This window comes from Daktulosphaira vitifoliae, unplaced genomic scaffold (genome assembly GCF_025091365.1).
Source record: "Daktulosphaira vitifoliae isolate Bord-2020 unplaced genomic scaffold, ASM2509136v1 Scaffold_3, whole genome shotgun sequence".
Classification (NCBI taxonomy): Eukaryota; Metazoa; Arthropoda; class Insecta; order Hemiptera; family Phylloxeridae; genus Daktulosphaira; species Daktulosphaira vitifoliae.
The window spans coordinates 41,106,470-41,120,324 of record NW_026099574.1 but is presented as its reverse complement, the minus strand read 5'-3'; the positions used below and the strand labels follow the sequence as shown (position 1 = coordinate 41,120,324).

The 13,855-nt window shown below is 23.2% G+C and overlaps 1 protein-coding gene across 1 annotated transcript in view; it reads left to right on the top strand.

The window, feature by feature from the left end:
- The window catches only part of LOC126902263 (uncharacterized), an 83,565-nt gene that overhangs the window by 19,951 nt on the left and 49,759 nt on the right, over positions 1-13,855 (top strand). Inside the window, exon 2 of the mRNA XM_050679348.1 lies at positions 10,545-10,630. Coding sequence (XP_050535305.1) covers positions 10,567-10,630 — 64 coding nt within the window. The 5' untranslated portion in view covers positions 10,545-10,566. The remainder of the gene's footprint in view (positions 1-10,544; positions 10,631-13,855) is intronic.

The window sequence follows — 13,855 nt, the reverse complement described above, 5'->3', positions numbered from 1 at the left end:
TGTGTCCTTCTGAATTTGACGCTTTGCGTCTTTGGACATGTTGAACTTATATATGAGTATAAAGCCAAATATGATCCTGTAGATATAGTCAGTATAAGCCTGTACTCACTACTGAAAAACGAACACGTATAACAAGGATACAAAGTGTCTAAACTTAAGTCGTGAAACTTTTAAACTGTTTTAACAGATTTAAAACAACAAATTTTGGATGAATTCTGTTTTAAATTTTCATGATTATTTTGCTGATAACAGCTGTTAATTGTTTCTCTGCATTTTATAAAAAAATATAATATGAAAAATAAAAATCCTATTTTAAATGATAAAACTATTAATCTAATTTTGTCTTTAGTGTTCTCAATTAGTAGATTAAAACTACTTAAAACAATAATGTTATGTAATAAGATACAATTGAATACGTACATGATATTTTAACGTTCACTGGTAGTATGTTACAACTGTTTGTTTTGGGTTTATACGATTAGCTTGACACAAAAGATTGATAGTAATACTGTTTAAATTTTTTTCTACATCATTAAATGATAAAAATAACTATACTTTATATGATATTATATATATATATATATATGATATATGATACATCGTCATGCACAACGAATATCTCAAAATACTTAACTTTGAGATTATGAGGTATTTGGATTTATGTTTTACTCTTTTTATAATAATTTTCATAGAAATAACGAAAATTTCGTTTTAATCGAAATTAAACTACTTAGAAAATTGTCAAACAATATAGGGTATAATCTGAGAATAAATTTTATTTTTGCTGAAAATTTAAAAAAAGTGATCTACTGTCTTTCTGTTTACTGCGCATATCGATATAATGTGTGCTAATAAAAAAAACAGAACTAACTATTGATAAAGTTAAAGGAAGAAATACATTTTTTTACAGGTCTCGATAGATGATCATAAATCTTTTATTTGTTTAATTTAGGGTATGATTTTTGATCAGTAACATTTTTTACGATTAAGTGACTTTATTTTAAAGTGTCAAATGGTAAAATTTGGTCTAAAAATGTTTTAAACAAACCATCAGTTTTCCTTTAATTTAAAATTTAGGTTGTGAATCATTTTTCTAACTTGTGATGTTAATTAATTAGTCAATAGTTGTTTCAAATAATTTTTTCTGATTTATAAAATGTATTTTTTTCATCAGGAAAAATAAATTACAACTATTTACTATAAAAACTACAACAATAAAATTTAAAAATTTTATAGTACCATTTAAAATCATAAATAACTCTATTATTGCTGTTCGTAATATAAACAGTCTAATACATTAACTTGCAGCACGATTCATACAGTTTTTCTATAATTTTAAATTTCATTTCATTTCGATACTAAAATAAATAGTTTAATTACCACAATTTTGAACACTTACTTAACTTATTAAAAAATAAAACTTAAGTTACTCCTTATATGTTCTAGATAAATTAAAATAACTTGACTTCCAAACGTTTGATGCGTTACTATCCAACCTTGAAAAAAAGTAAAACAAAACTTTCATAAAATTACTTTTACTAATGTACAAAAAGACCTTATTCTATAATAAAGTTTAAGATTTAATTACAGATTTTAATTTTTTTTTATTTTGCCATATTAAGAAAGATCAAAATCTCTTTGATTTGACCAGTCAATTTACGTTGTCCTAACCTTAGTTATTTTTAATCGTTTATTTTTTTCCTACTACATTTTATATAAATATAGTTTTTTATAATTATCATAGTTCCATCAGTATGTTTAATTAGTATTATTTACACATATATATTTATATACATTTTAGTATCATTATTTTACATTATATGCGTATGATTTTACTGTTCGGTAATTTTATTTGAACCTCCTGTTAATTCTACGTTTTAATTGCAATTATTATTAAAATATACAGCAAAATTACCAAATCAAGACCAAAAAAATGTTTTGCTAATCATTATTTTAATAACTTAAGTGTTCAAAATAAACGCCAGTAGTTATATAATGCGAAAACAAGAATAATTAGGTCAGCCATTCCATGCTACCTAGTGCTTAGAATAAATTAACCAAAAAATAATATTATTTACCAAAGACACGTACATACAAAATACTTAAAAATGAGTATCAAATATCTGAAAATAAAATAAGATGAAAGAAAAGATGTATATTTTTAAAAGATTTACTAAGATTACTTATATATCCAAAGTACACACTTAAATCATTTTGTTTTTTAGTACTTTAAGTTAAAGAGTTATTAATTAATTGAAATAATATATTCAAAAATCAATTTTTTATTAAAGTAACTTAAGTTTAAAATACTTATTTTTCAACTATAGTTATGTCAAATTTATATATATAGTGCTAAAGGAAACCTTTCTTAATCTAGTCTATTCAATATAAAAATTCTTTAGCTCACTAAAGAAATAAGTAGGTGCTGATGTGAAATCAATATCATAACAAAAACAAGAAATTTAACAATATTTTTTTTCTCTTATAACTTTTCACTAACTAAAAAAAACTTAGCGTCTATAAATAAAAGCCTAATTAAACAGTATATAAAATTTACCATCCAATTATTTCCTCTTTTAACCCATAAAAAGAGAAATAAATTCAACATTATTGAAAAATAATGAAATTTTTTTATAAAAAATAATTAAAGAAAAAAATATAATATAATTACAAATAAAACAAAACCATAAACCAAGTACACAATGGTAAAAATCCACGGTAGTGTTGATATTCATTTAAACTAGGTTTTTTTAATAACATATATGCATTTTAATTCGTGTTTATTTGACGTCATGTTTCATCATTTTTTTTTGTAAAGTATAATATAATGAACTTTCGATATACTTGTTTTTAGCTCTTAAAGACTGATATCATAAATAAAATATTTATATATATATATATATATTTAAAAAAAGTAATAAAAATGAAAGGTCAAAGGGTGCACAACATCTAATTTAACTGATAGAGAGTGTAATTCACTAACAAAGTGGACAAATGTGATAATAATCATTACTTTTAGTAATTGTGAGAGTACACGTGCAAATAAGTTAAACGATATTCTTTCAAACATTGAAAATGTTTTTACACGCAATGTTAATTAATTTAATTAAACTAGCAACTCAGATTTGTAGAATAATTTATAAATTTCAATAAATGGTTTCTATTTAAGAAATAATTACCATGATTTTTTAAATTCTATTAAAAAAATTACTTGTTAACCGTTTCTATCCATAAAAAAACTGTCAATTAACGTTATACTTTCATTAAATTACTACAGCACTATTAATTATAAATAAAGTTATCGTATGCTTTAAAAAGGTAGTGTACTTTTTTGTATTAAATTGCAATCCAATTATAAACCAAAGATAATCAAATTTCAAATTATACAATAGATTTTGAAACACAAATATTAAAGAATAATAATAAGATTNACTTTCATTAAATTACTACAGCACTATTAATTATAAATAAAGTTATCGTATGTTTTAAAAAGGTAGTGTACTTTTTTGTATTAAATTGCAACCCAATTATAAACCAAAGATAATCAAATTTCAAATTATACAATAGATTTTGAAACACAAATATTAAAGAATAATAATAAGATTTGATAAAGTCTACCAACCTATCATTTTATCTGTTTGTCGTTATAAAACTCAACTTTTTCTATATATTACTATAGAGAGTATTTTAAGGGTGTGGTTTGATTATTACTTTTATTTGATTTTTTTGTAAAAAAAAAACATGAAATTCACTTATTAATACATTAAGGGGTTATTTTTAATGATATACTATTATTTTATAAAGGAAACTGAAAATTAAAACTATAGCTAAAATAGTAAATGAAATTTAGCAAGTATATTCTAGTTGAGTACCATAGACAAGTGAATATTTCTTTTTAGACAAATATATACAATAACGTTAGAAAGGCAAAACGCATAATTCCAGAACTTTATAAAAACTTTCAAGCACAATTTTCAATTCTGCTTCGTTTAGTCTAATTTACAAGAACTTTAGGGTAGATTCTGGATATAAGTTTTTTCCCTTAGTAATTTTAGCAGCTTGTTTTATCCCTAATCTTGAAATGACACGCTGAGTCAAAATATTTACAAAATGTCTATCCAAAGTCTCTTTTTAGTGTACTTATTATTTCAACAAAAACATTTATATGGAGTCTGATTTTTGTACATTTAATGCTAACCGAGAAACATAAATTATATTCTTCTTTGTATTTTTCATTCAAGAATTATTCACCAAACAAGCGTATATATCAATTTCTAAGTAGATTTTCTTAATACGCAACCACAAAACATTTTATTTTTAATCAATATCCTTTTAAACGGTCTTTTGTTTAGGTTTGTCTAAGTTTCGTAAAACTGAGGTCTAATTAAAATCGCTATCATTTTCTATAACACAAAGTGTTATAGAAAATTACAATATAGACAATGTTAAACAATCTCATAAGTCTTACGTTAATAATTGTTTATGTTACGAAAATGCATATAAAAATTTATGAACATAATTTTAATAATTATTTTATATTATACTGTAATAAATGTATAAACTATATGTTGACTTAGAATACTTTTAGTAGAAAACTTTCAGTTTAAATTCAGAAATTACATAGAATTAATTGTTTTCTTATGTAATCAAACTGTAATATTTCTGCTTATATTTTATTTTGATTCGATCTAATTTAGAATATCAAATTAAATGATTGTTTTAATTAATAATGTGAAACCCAAGAATATATTTAAATAAAAATTCTCCATTCCATTCAATTCTCCAAATCATAAATATTTAGGACTATATATTACAATTCAAAGAAAATCATAAATTAAATATTGAAAAATCAACTTCTGCACGACTGACAAAAAATATGCATGCTTCTTAATTTGATTTTAAGATTATTGCAATATGCAAACATTCAAAGTTAACAATAAAATTATTGTAATACTAAAACAAACTAATTTTGAAAAAAATAATTTGTTATAATTGTACCAATAAATGGTAAGAAATATTCAAATAACTGCAAAGAAATATTTTGCATTGAAAATTAAAGCTTCTAGATTCAATGAAGTAATTTTCTTGTATCAGTGTTACTTTTGGAAACAAATAGGATTAAATGATACTAAAGTAACAATATTGTTACCAGTCAAAAATGCACGGGCTCGTGTAGGGAAATGCGTGCCCAAACTCCAAGAGCATTTTGAAATTTAATTTTCTCAACTTTTCAAATGTCCCTGACTGAAAATTGGATTAGATGCCAGAATCTTGTTTTCACGTAACGCTCTTTTTATCATCATCATTATCATTGCCATCGTTGTGATTGTGATATGCTCTAACGATGTTATTCTCTCGAAGCGAGTTGCTTCGGCATACCTCAGCAAGTGTGAAAATCACATTTAAAATGAATATTACAAAACTTTTAACATTTTTCTGTTACTTGTTAACCATGTCTTGAAACACGCCCACATAAGAATACATTAAAAAAAAGTTGCTGTAAAGCAATTGGTATCTAATCATACCTTCTGTCAGGTATTTTTAAAGTTTTTCAATTTTTTCAGGACATCATAAAAACGTTTCAGTTTTAATACATTTATATATATTTACATTTTTAACAATCCCATAATTTTTTGTTATTTATAGTACAAAAAATATCGTTGTTGTACAAAACATACTAGATACGTACTCGAAAATATTGAGATTTTTTACTATAGATAAGCAATGAAAATAGAAAAATTATGGTGAAGTCAATTAACAATTTTGAAACTTTCTTTAACGACATCCGAGATAGTTGGAAACTATGTTTAAATAATTAATAAAATATTATACGAAAAAGTGATAAAATAAACGTGAATTTACTTAATAATATATTTATTTAAAAGTTTCATGGCGCATTTAGTGCAAGTACAGAAAAATAAAAATTAATTTCCATCACAGTTTAGTTAAAAACTAAAATTCTAAGAAAACTATGAATTGTGAGTAATTTAGATTTCCTAAATATTCATCAGCATTACTTATAAGAAATAGGTTTATTATTCTTACTTATGGATGATAGAATTAGTGTTTATGCTACACATGAAATAGTAAAAAATTTTAATAAGTTACTTAAGCTAAAGAAAATAATTAGCATCCTTATTTGAACTTAGATATTTTCGCTTGCTCTATTTTTTGTAACCGAGTTTCAAAAGTCCATTTATTGTATATTCATTAACCTTTGTATTATGTCAGAGGTAAATAAATAAATGTTCTTTCTGCTTTAATAGAGAGGAGGTGAAAACGGTAGTAACGTTAATGCAGTGGAGTTACTTACAGCACGTTATTATTATTAAACATCTACGATATAATTCAAAGAGAGCGTAGCGCTTTTACATCAAGAAAAACATTAATACATTTACATGCTTTGTCTAATAAATAAAGCAAATATCAAAGTATTACTATCGTAGACCCGAAGCAAAATTATTTCATTTACAAATCACATCCAACTTAATATAATATTGAAAAAAATACAAAAGTAATAAAATGAAATTGCGATATTTTTTGTTATCTCAAATTACAAACATGATATTATAAAACATTAATAAATATTATTTAAAATTATATTTAACATATTAATTTAAACATTTAAATATTTAAAATATTTAACTCAAAAAGTCATAAAAATGTTTAAATTACAGTTTAGCTCTAATGGTAATATTGTTAACGAAATACGTATAGTCGATTTTTTAGTAATTTTTATGGTTTTTTAAGCTAAATATTTTTTTGGTTTTAAATTAATATTAGTCACAAGTGATCAATTATTATTATATAATAACAAATAGGTAACAAAACTAATTAATATCCCTTTAAAACAAAAAAAAAAACTGATAACGCATTTACATATCACATTCTTGTATAATTATTCCATATGTCGACTCGTTGACTCAAATCAACAAATCAGGCATAACTTTATAGGTCTCTTTTTTAATTTCAATTAAAAAAAGATATTAAAGCAACGCAAATCACATTTCCTATAATTTTTATACAAAATTACATAAAAAAAATTAACGTCCAATTGAAAGTTATCAGATGTTTAAACATTTAATACTTTTTTTACAAGAATTTTTTTTTTTTAATTTATATAATAGTTTGCATATTTCGTACTTATTTATCAAATATTAGTGAAACATTCAACATTTCTACGTCAGTAGCGTATGCTTATCATCTAGAAATGTTATTAAGTTTTTAAAAATCTCATTACCTTCATGAATAAAATATGCACAGTCATTTGTTTATAAAATACATTCAGTTATTCACAAAATAAAAATAATTTCGGAGTTTGTTTAGTTACATATATTTTTCAATTTATTTATTATTAATTACTTTAGTATTATAGTACTATATACTATAGTATTTTATCCATCCTTTATATCTTATAAAGGTATTTTTATTTTGTAAGTAATTGACTGGGTTGTGATAACGGATAACTCTGTTAATAGAAATCAACATTTTTTTATCATGCTTTTAACGCTTTACAATTGCACCTTTAAGCTGGCATAAAATAAAAAAAAATGTTTAAAGAACGATTCATTGAATTTAGTATTAAAAAAAACTTACTTTTCATATATAAAATTGCCTATATTTCTATTGTTTAAAAAATCCTATTTTTACTTTAAAATAAGGACGTGCTTTTTCAATCCTTAGAACTATTTTAGAGGATAAAATTTTAGCATAAAAAATCTTAGTATAACATAAAGTAACTTTTTTCATGTAATGATACAACATTTTTTGTTTAATTCAAAAGTGTTCTTAGCAATCTTATTATACCTGTTTATCTTTACATAATCTTCCCTTAACTCTTATATTCTCATACTTATAAATCCTATACCATTCTACAAGGTTTCTATATGACTCTAGTAGGTTATAAGTACTCTTACTCAAGAACTGTATGTAATTTATATCATCATATTCTCCATTCCATACATAGTATATTATAAATATAATATTAAATCTTGAAATGTGCGTGTAGCAATGAAACTACGCAATTACTACATACACAAATAATGTATAATTTGTGTTAATGAAAAAGTGGTTTGTACAATATGTTATTGCCAAACTACTTGGATATGCAGACCAAATATTTTTACAAAAATAAGATTTCATGTACTTTTATTTTAGAAAAATTACCTTTTTAAGAAATCCACAGATGATTTTTAAACTTACTTAAATAGAATTTTTATTTTACTTATTCGTCTAATATTCAAATTAGCTTTTTTGTTTGTATAAAGTTTTTTGTCGTTATATGCTTTATAAATATTCAAATCTACCACCTCTACTGCTATTGCGCGTCCTTTTAGCTTACTGGGTATTCCATTAGCACAGTTAAAAATTCATTGTTTTACCTTTTTTACTCACATTCCATTCAGTTAATTATGCTCAAATAAAATTGCACTGTTTTTTCTTGATTACAATACTTTTTTCACTTATTTAGTTTTCGATAGTATTGCGAACCATTAAGTACAGTAAAGATAAATTCAAAAATAATCAACAAAATAAATACATTTTTATTGTCAGTATATTATTTATTTAAAAATAGAACAGAAGAATTTAAACATGAGGAAAACTGTGCATAGTATCTGTTTTATTATTATTTATCATTGATATTGAATCAAACGAGTAAATGAGTGTTATATTAAGTATATAAACAGAGCAAATTAATAATTGTTATTTATTTCGACAATAAAACAAATAACATTAAAGAAAAACATAGGGTCGAACAGCAACAAATCTTCCTATTTTTATTATGGGCCTTTGACTTTTGAATCGAGCAACACGTTTTTCCGGCGTTGGAAGTTAAATACCTAGCGCACGCAAACTTGAAAATCGATAACCCTAAGTTAACCCTACAACAGGTGTGCATACTATCTACAATCTATCTGAAAAAAACTGTGGGAATAAATTACCTTTTTAAACATTTTTTTGTCTAAAATATTATAATAAGCGCTGTTCTTAAATAAAAACTTCAATGCTTGTCTTTCAATTAAAATTAAATTATCTGTAAATTTCATGATATTATAAGAACTAATGACGCAACTACTGGTAGTGGTAGTAGATACTTCATCAGTAGTGTCTTCCTTAAATTATAATACTCGTAGTTTTAAAGAAGTTTATTTATTTATAAAAAATGATAGTCAGTATTTTTCTATATCAATATTTTTTTTTGTATTACGTTTACATTATACAACTATTGCAGCAAATTAAAACGTTATTTTATGCATACTTCAATACTATGCCACCAATTAATCATAATTGTTAGTTCAATTATCTATATTAATGTGGTTGATTGTAGGTGTGGGGAGCACCACCACCCACGGCTTTGTAAACCTTACATAGCATCCAGTATCCTCTGGATTTTTACTTAAGTTACGCCACTAATGAGAATTGTTTCAAGTTTCACAACAAATGAGTATTCTAAACTTTTAAATCAATCTTGGTTTGCTTAGTGTACTTTGAATAAAAACACACTTATAAGGCTTTTTTTATTCATAGATTAATGAAGTTTTTAATAACTATATATTTTTTAATAATTATTATAAAAAAAAAAAAACTATTAAAATATTAGTTTTTTACGCTTGATTTGATAACTCACTTTACTAAAGAATATTCTTTCAAATAATTCCAAAAAAAATCATTAACATTTTACTTTTATATTTGTTTATGTTATTTGGTTGCTAGAGATGTAAGAATACTTATAAATGGTAATGAATTAAAGTAGTGGCTTATATGTAAAAAAAAATGAAATATTAACCTTTGCAGAACGTATATTAAAGTTAGAATATTAAAACTTTGCCATGCGTCATAGAAGGTCTTTTATAATTATTTAATTCAGCCATTAAGTATTTTTTGTAAATATTAATACATATTTTGCGAAACTTAAAAGGTATAATAACTTACAGTAATTTAAAATAAACACAAGAGCATTTTTATTACATTAAATAAAACCACTTTAAATTAATATTAATTTAACGTTTAAAAACTAATAAAAGAAAATAATTACTATTATTTGGAAAATAGAGCATATTAAGTGAAATTTTCACTTTTACACATTTCTTTTAGTAATATTTGTGTCTTGTTATAGATTATTACTTTTATTATACATATTTATCTGCTGTTTTTATTTTAAGAACTAATTTGAAAATAAGTTTATTTTTAATATTGATTAATAATATTAATTATAATAGTTTGTAAAAACTTTGAAAAAACCTTAAATATAATTAGGAAGGTAAGTATAGTTTGTGGCCATTAATACTACTGTATTTTATATACTAAATCTTTGGTGTTATTGCATATATTTAAATATATTAATGTTTAATATTAGTATTAATAAATGAATTCAATTGTATTAATTTACTTTATTGAGCTATATCTTACCATTTAATATAGATATTTTTGAAACTTAAACCCATACATAGGACTTACAGCAAATATCTAAACATAAAAAGAGACTTATAATTATTTTAATGCAAAGTTTACTAATATCTTTTTTGTTTGGGTTTATGTTACAGAATAAAATTAAACAAAAAGGATATGATTACTTCAGGAATGGTGTTTACATGGTGGTTTTTCTTTCTATGCTTCATACTTCTATCAGGTAAATTTATTTTCTTAATACAAATAAAAATTTAAATAATAAGTGAAGGATTTGTTTATACAAAACGGATTTCTTATTTTTTTTTTAACATACATTATCCTTGTTTAGACGAATATCAAGAAAATGAAGGATATAATATGTCCCTTCCAGGAGATAGCCACCCATAAAAGTTTTTGGTCGTTTGAGATAAAAAGAAAATTTAATATTATGTGAAAAAAATTCAAGCGATCATCACTAATTGAGCTTTTCTGAAATATTCTTTCATGAATTTTTCTACTCCTAATATAAATATTAAGTTACTATATTTTATAATTTTGAAGTAAACAAAAACATATTAAAGAACAATTTATTGGTTAGAAACAACATTTAAAAAAAAAAAGTCACGCAATCATACAAGAAGCATCGTTTATTGAATAAATTATCAAATAAGAAACTCAGCAAAATTTAATTTGTTTCCAGACCTTTGTAATAACCACACGTATAATACAGCACACTTAAATTTATTATCGAATGTATTGCAATTATCTTGAGGCAATGTTGGTATATCACAAACAAACGTACCACGCATGTTTTTCTAAAAAACAATCCAATGAAATCTGAAATAATAACATTATATCCATTAGTATGTTGATTAAAATCAAAATGTAGCTAATGTAATATGTACGAATTGTGTTTGATCAGTCGACTTAACTATGGCGACTCAATTTTATTTGTTGTCTAAGTTATATCGACAAAATGTTTTTCAATATCGAGTATTTATTTCCCCCCCCCCCTCGTACTATATCATGTGTTATAATTTTGATGCGCATAAAAATTATTTTCATCGATAAAAAGTCATAGTATTTAGTATATAAATAAATTCTATTCAATCCAAAATTGCTCTTAAAAATATTTTTAAATACTTTTAAAAGTACTTCCAGTAACATAACAATTGATCTACTCGGAATATTAATGGCGATTTCACTGAAATCTTAAATAAAAGTAACTTATTGAAAAAAGCTATTAGAAAAGTCCATACATTTTTTGATTTGTACATGAGTAACTGCATATAAATAAATTTTCTGCCAATATCAGAAAACAATATTTTAGCGATTCAAAATAATTTCTGTAAAATCCTTACACACGATGTTTTTTATTTTATGTTTATTTACGTAACTAAAAAAATTTATTGTGCTTTTAAAATGTCTCTATTGCTGCATACAAAGTGATTTTTTTTATCGTTTGACATCGATTATCTAAAAAATGTAAAATGACTTTAGTGCTTGGATATTATGTGAACTGCAAAATATTTTAAATCACATATCTGCTTACTACATTACATTTCATTTTAAAATAATCATTGTATACAATTTTCAGTCTTTCATGATCATTCATGAAATAAAAAACATAAATATACGGAATTGAAACTCTATTTCAATTCAATAATCTAAATTGATAAATAATTGAAAATTTTAACGAAAAACGTACTTCTATGTATATATTCATAACACAAATTTATTTTTCAAGTATTAAAAAGCTTAAAAAAGTATTTTTTTTAAATACTAAAAAAAATTTTTTGTATCTGGTAAGTGCAAATGCGATAACATGAACTTTGATGTGAAATTTAAAAGGTATTGATTTTACGAGTACCTACTTTTTTATGTTAGTAATTCAATTTTTGAAATAAATAGATCGTGATATATAAGTTTTTTTAGATAAAAAAAAAGATAATACAGTTGTCCGTTTTACTATTAAACTTTCAGTGCTATTTTTTTACACGATTTTTCTTTGGTAGTCTTTAATCTCAATGAATTATCATTAAAAATCAGGGTTGTATCAATAAATAAAAATTAATTTTTTAATACTTGTCTTTTATATGTAAAAATTAAAAAAAAGTATTATATATTTATCTGGTTTTAGATATATAGGCAATTTTAATTTTAAAATCAATTCCTTTGGTTTTTATTTTTTTTTTTTTTAATCTAAATTTATACTTTGTAAGTAAAATACAAATATATATTTTTAATTAAAGAAAACCCAATATAGTGGAGACATTTCATAATTGGGACAAATATAGATGATATCTAATAGTGGTTAAAATAAAAAAATGCTTCGATGCAAATCTGTTGATAGTGTTTAATTATGAAAAAGAATTGTAAAATTATTCCAAAAGCAACATCAGCTCTTATTTTCTTAATTACATCCTGATTACAAGTTTTATGATTTACTATATACTAATTAATAATTTAATGTTGTAATTTTTATGAGAAATTATAAAAAAATATTATGTAAATACGTATTTTGTTAACCCTAGGGCAAACGTCTATAAAAATTTTAAGTATAGATTTATAAAAACAAAATAAAAGAAAGTTAACTTTCTTTACTCAATTATTCTGACCTTTGTTAGTTAATTATTATATCAGTTATGAAATTGTAATTGTAGTTTATTATAAGCCATTGATAGAAATAACATTTTTCTTGGAAAAGGCAGTCCTTTCCTTTTAATATACTTAATGCATTGCCATTAAAAACACAACGAATTCTCTCTAAAAATATTTATAACTAACACTTGTATCTTTTTTATTATTATTTTTTTTTAATGAGGGTTAAAGAGGACACCTACCTGTAATTTTAATTGACTATTCTGTTTGACCTATAGATTAGGCATAAATAATTGACAATAAAAAATTGATGTATAAAACAATACTAAAAACAGTAATTATTTTATACAAAAATAAGATTTTTTGTTTAAATTTATACAGAAGACAATTCACCAAGAACATTTTTTTTTTACTTATAGTATATAACACAGGTTTTAATTTTACATATAATTAAAGGTCGCAGTACTTACAGAAAATGTGTCAAAAACCATGTTGAAAAAAATAAATTTTTGTGGACAAGTTTCTATTTTAAATCCTCCCTTATACGCAGGTTAGCAGTCAAATTTTCAAAAAATGTATATTAAATAAAAAAAAAAATTATCAAGTTATAAAAAAATATTTTTATTCCTTTGTCTTTCAAAAAGTTATGATAATTTTAAATAAAAAAGACGAAATTTATGGCATTTTCAAGTAGTAATTTTTTGAGGAATTTTTATCACTTACAGGGAATGAGAGAATTTTTTTCAATTTTCTTTAATTAGTTAAAATTTGTTATCTTTTGAAGTATTGTTGAAAGAATTCGGATCGGTGTATTATAATTAATACATTCTCAGATTCGCATGGAAGCTAAAAATTAAAGTATTTA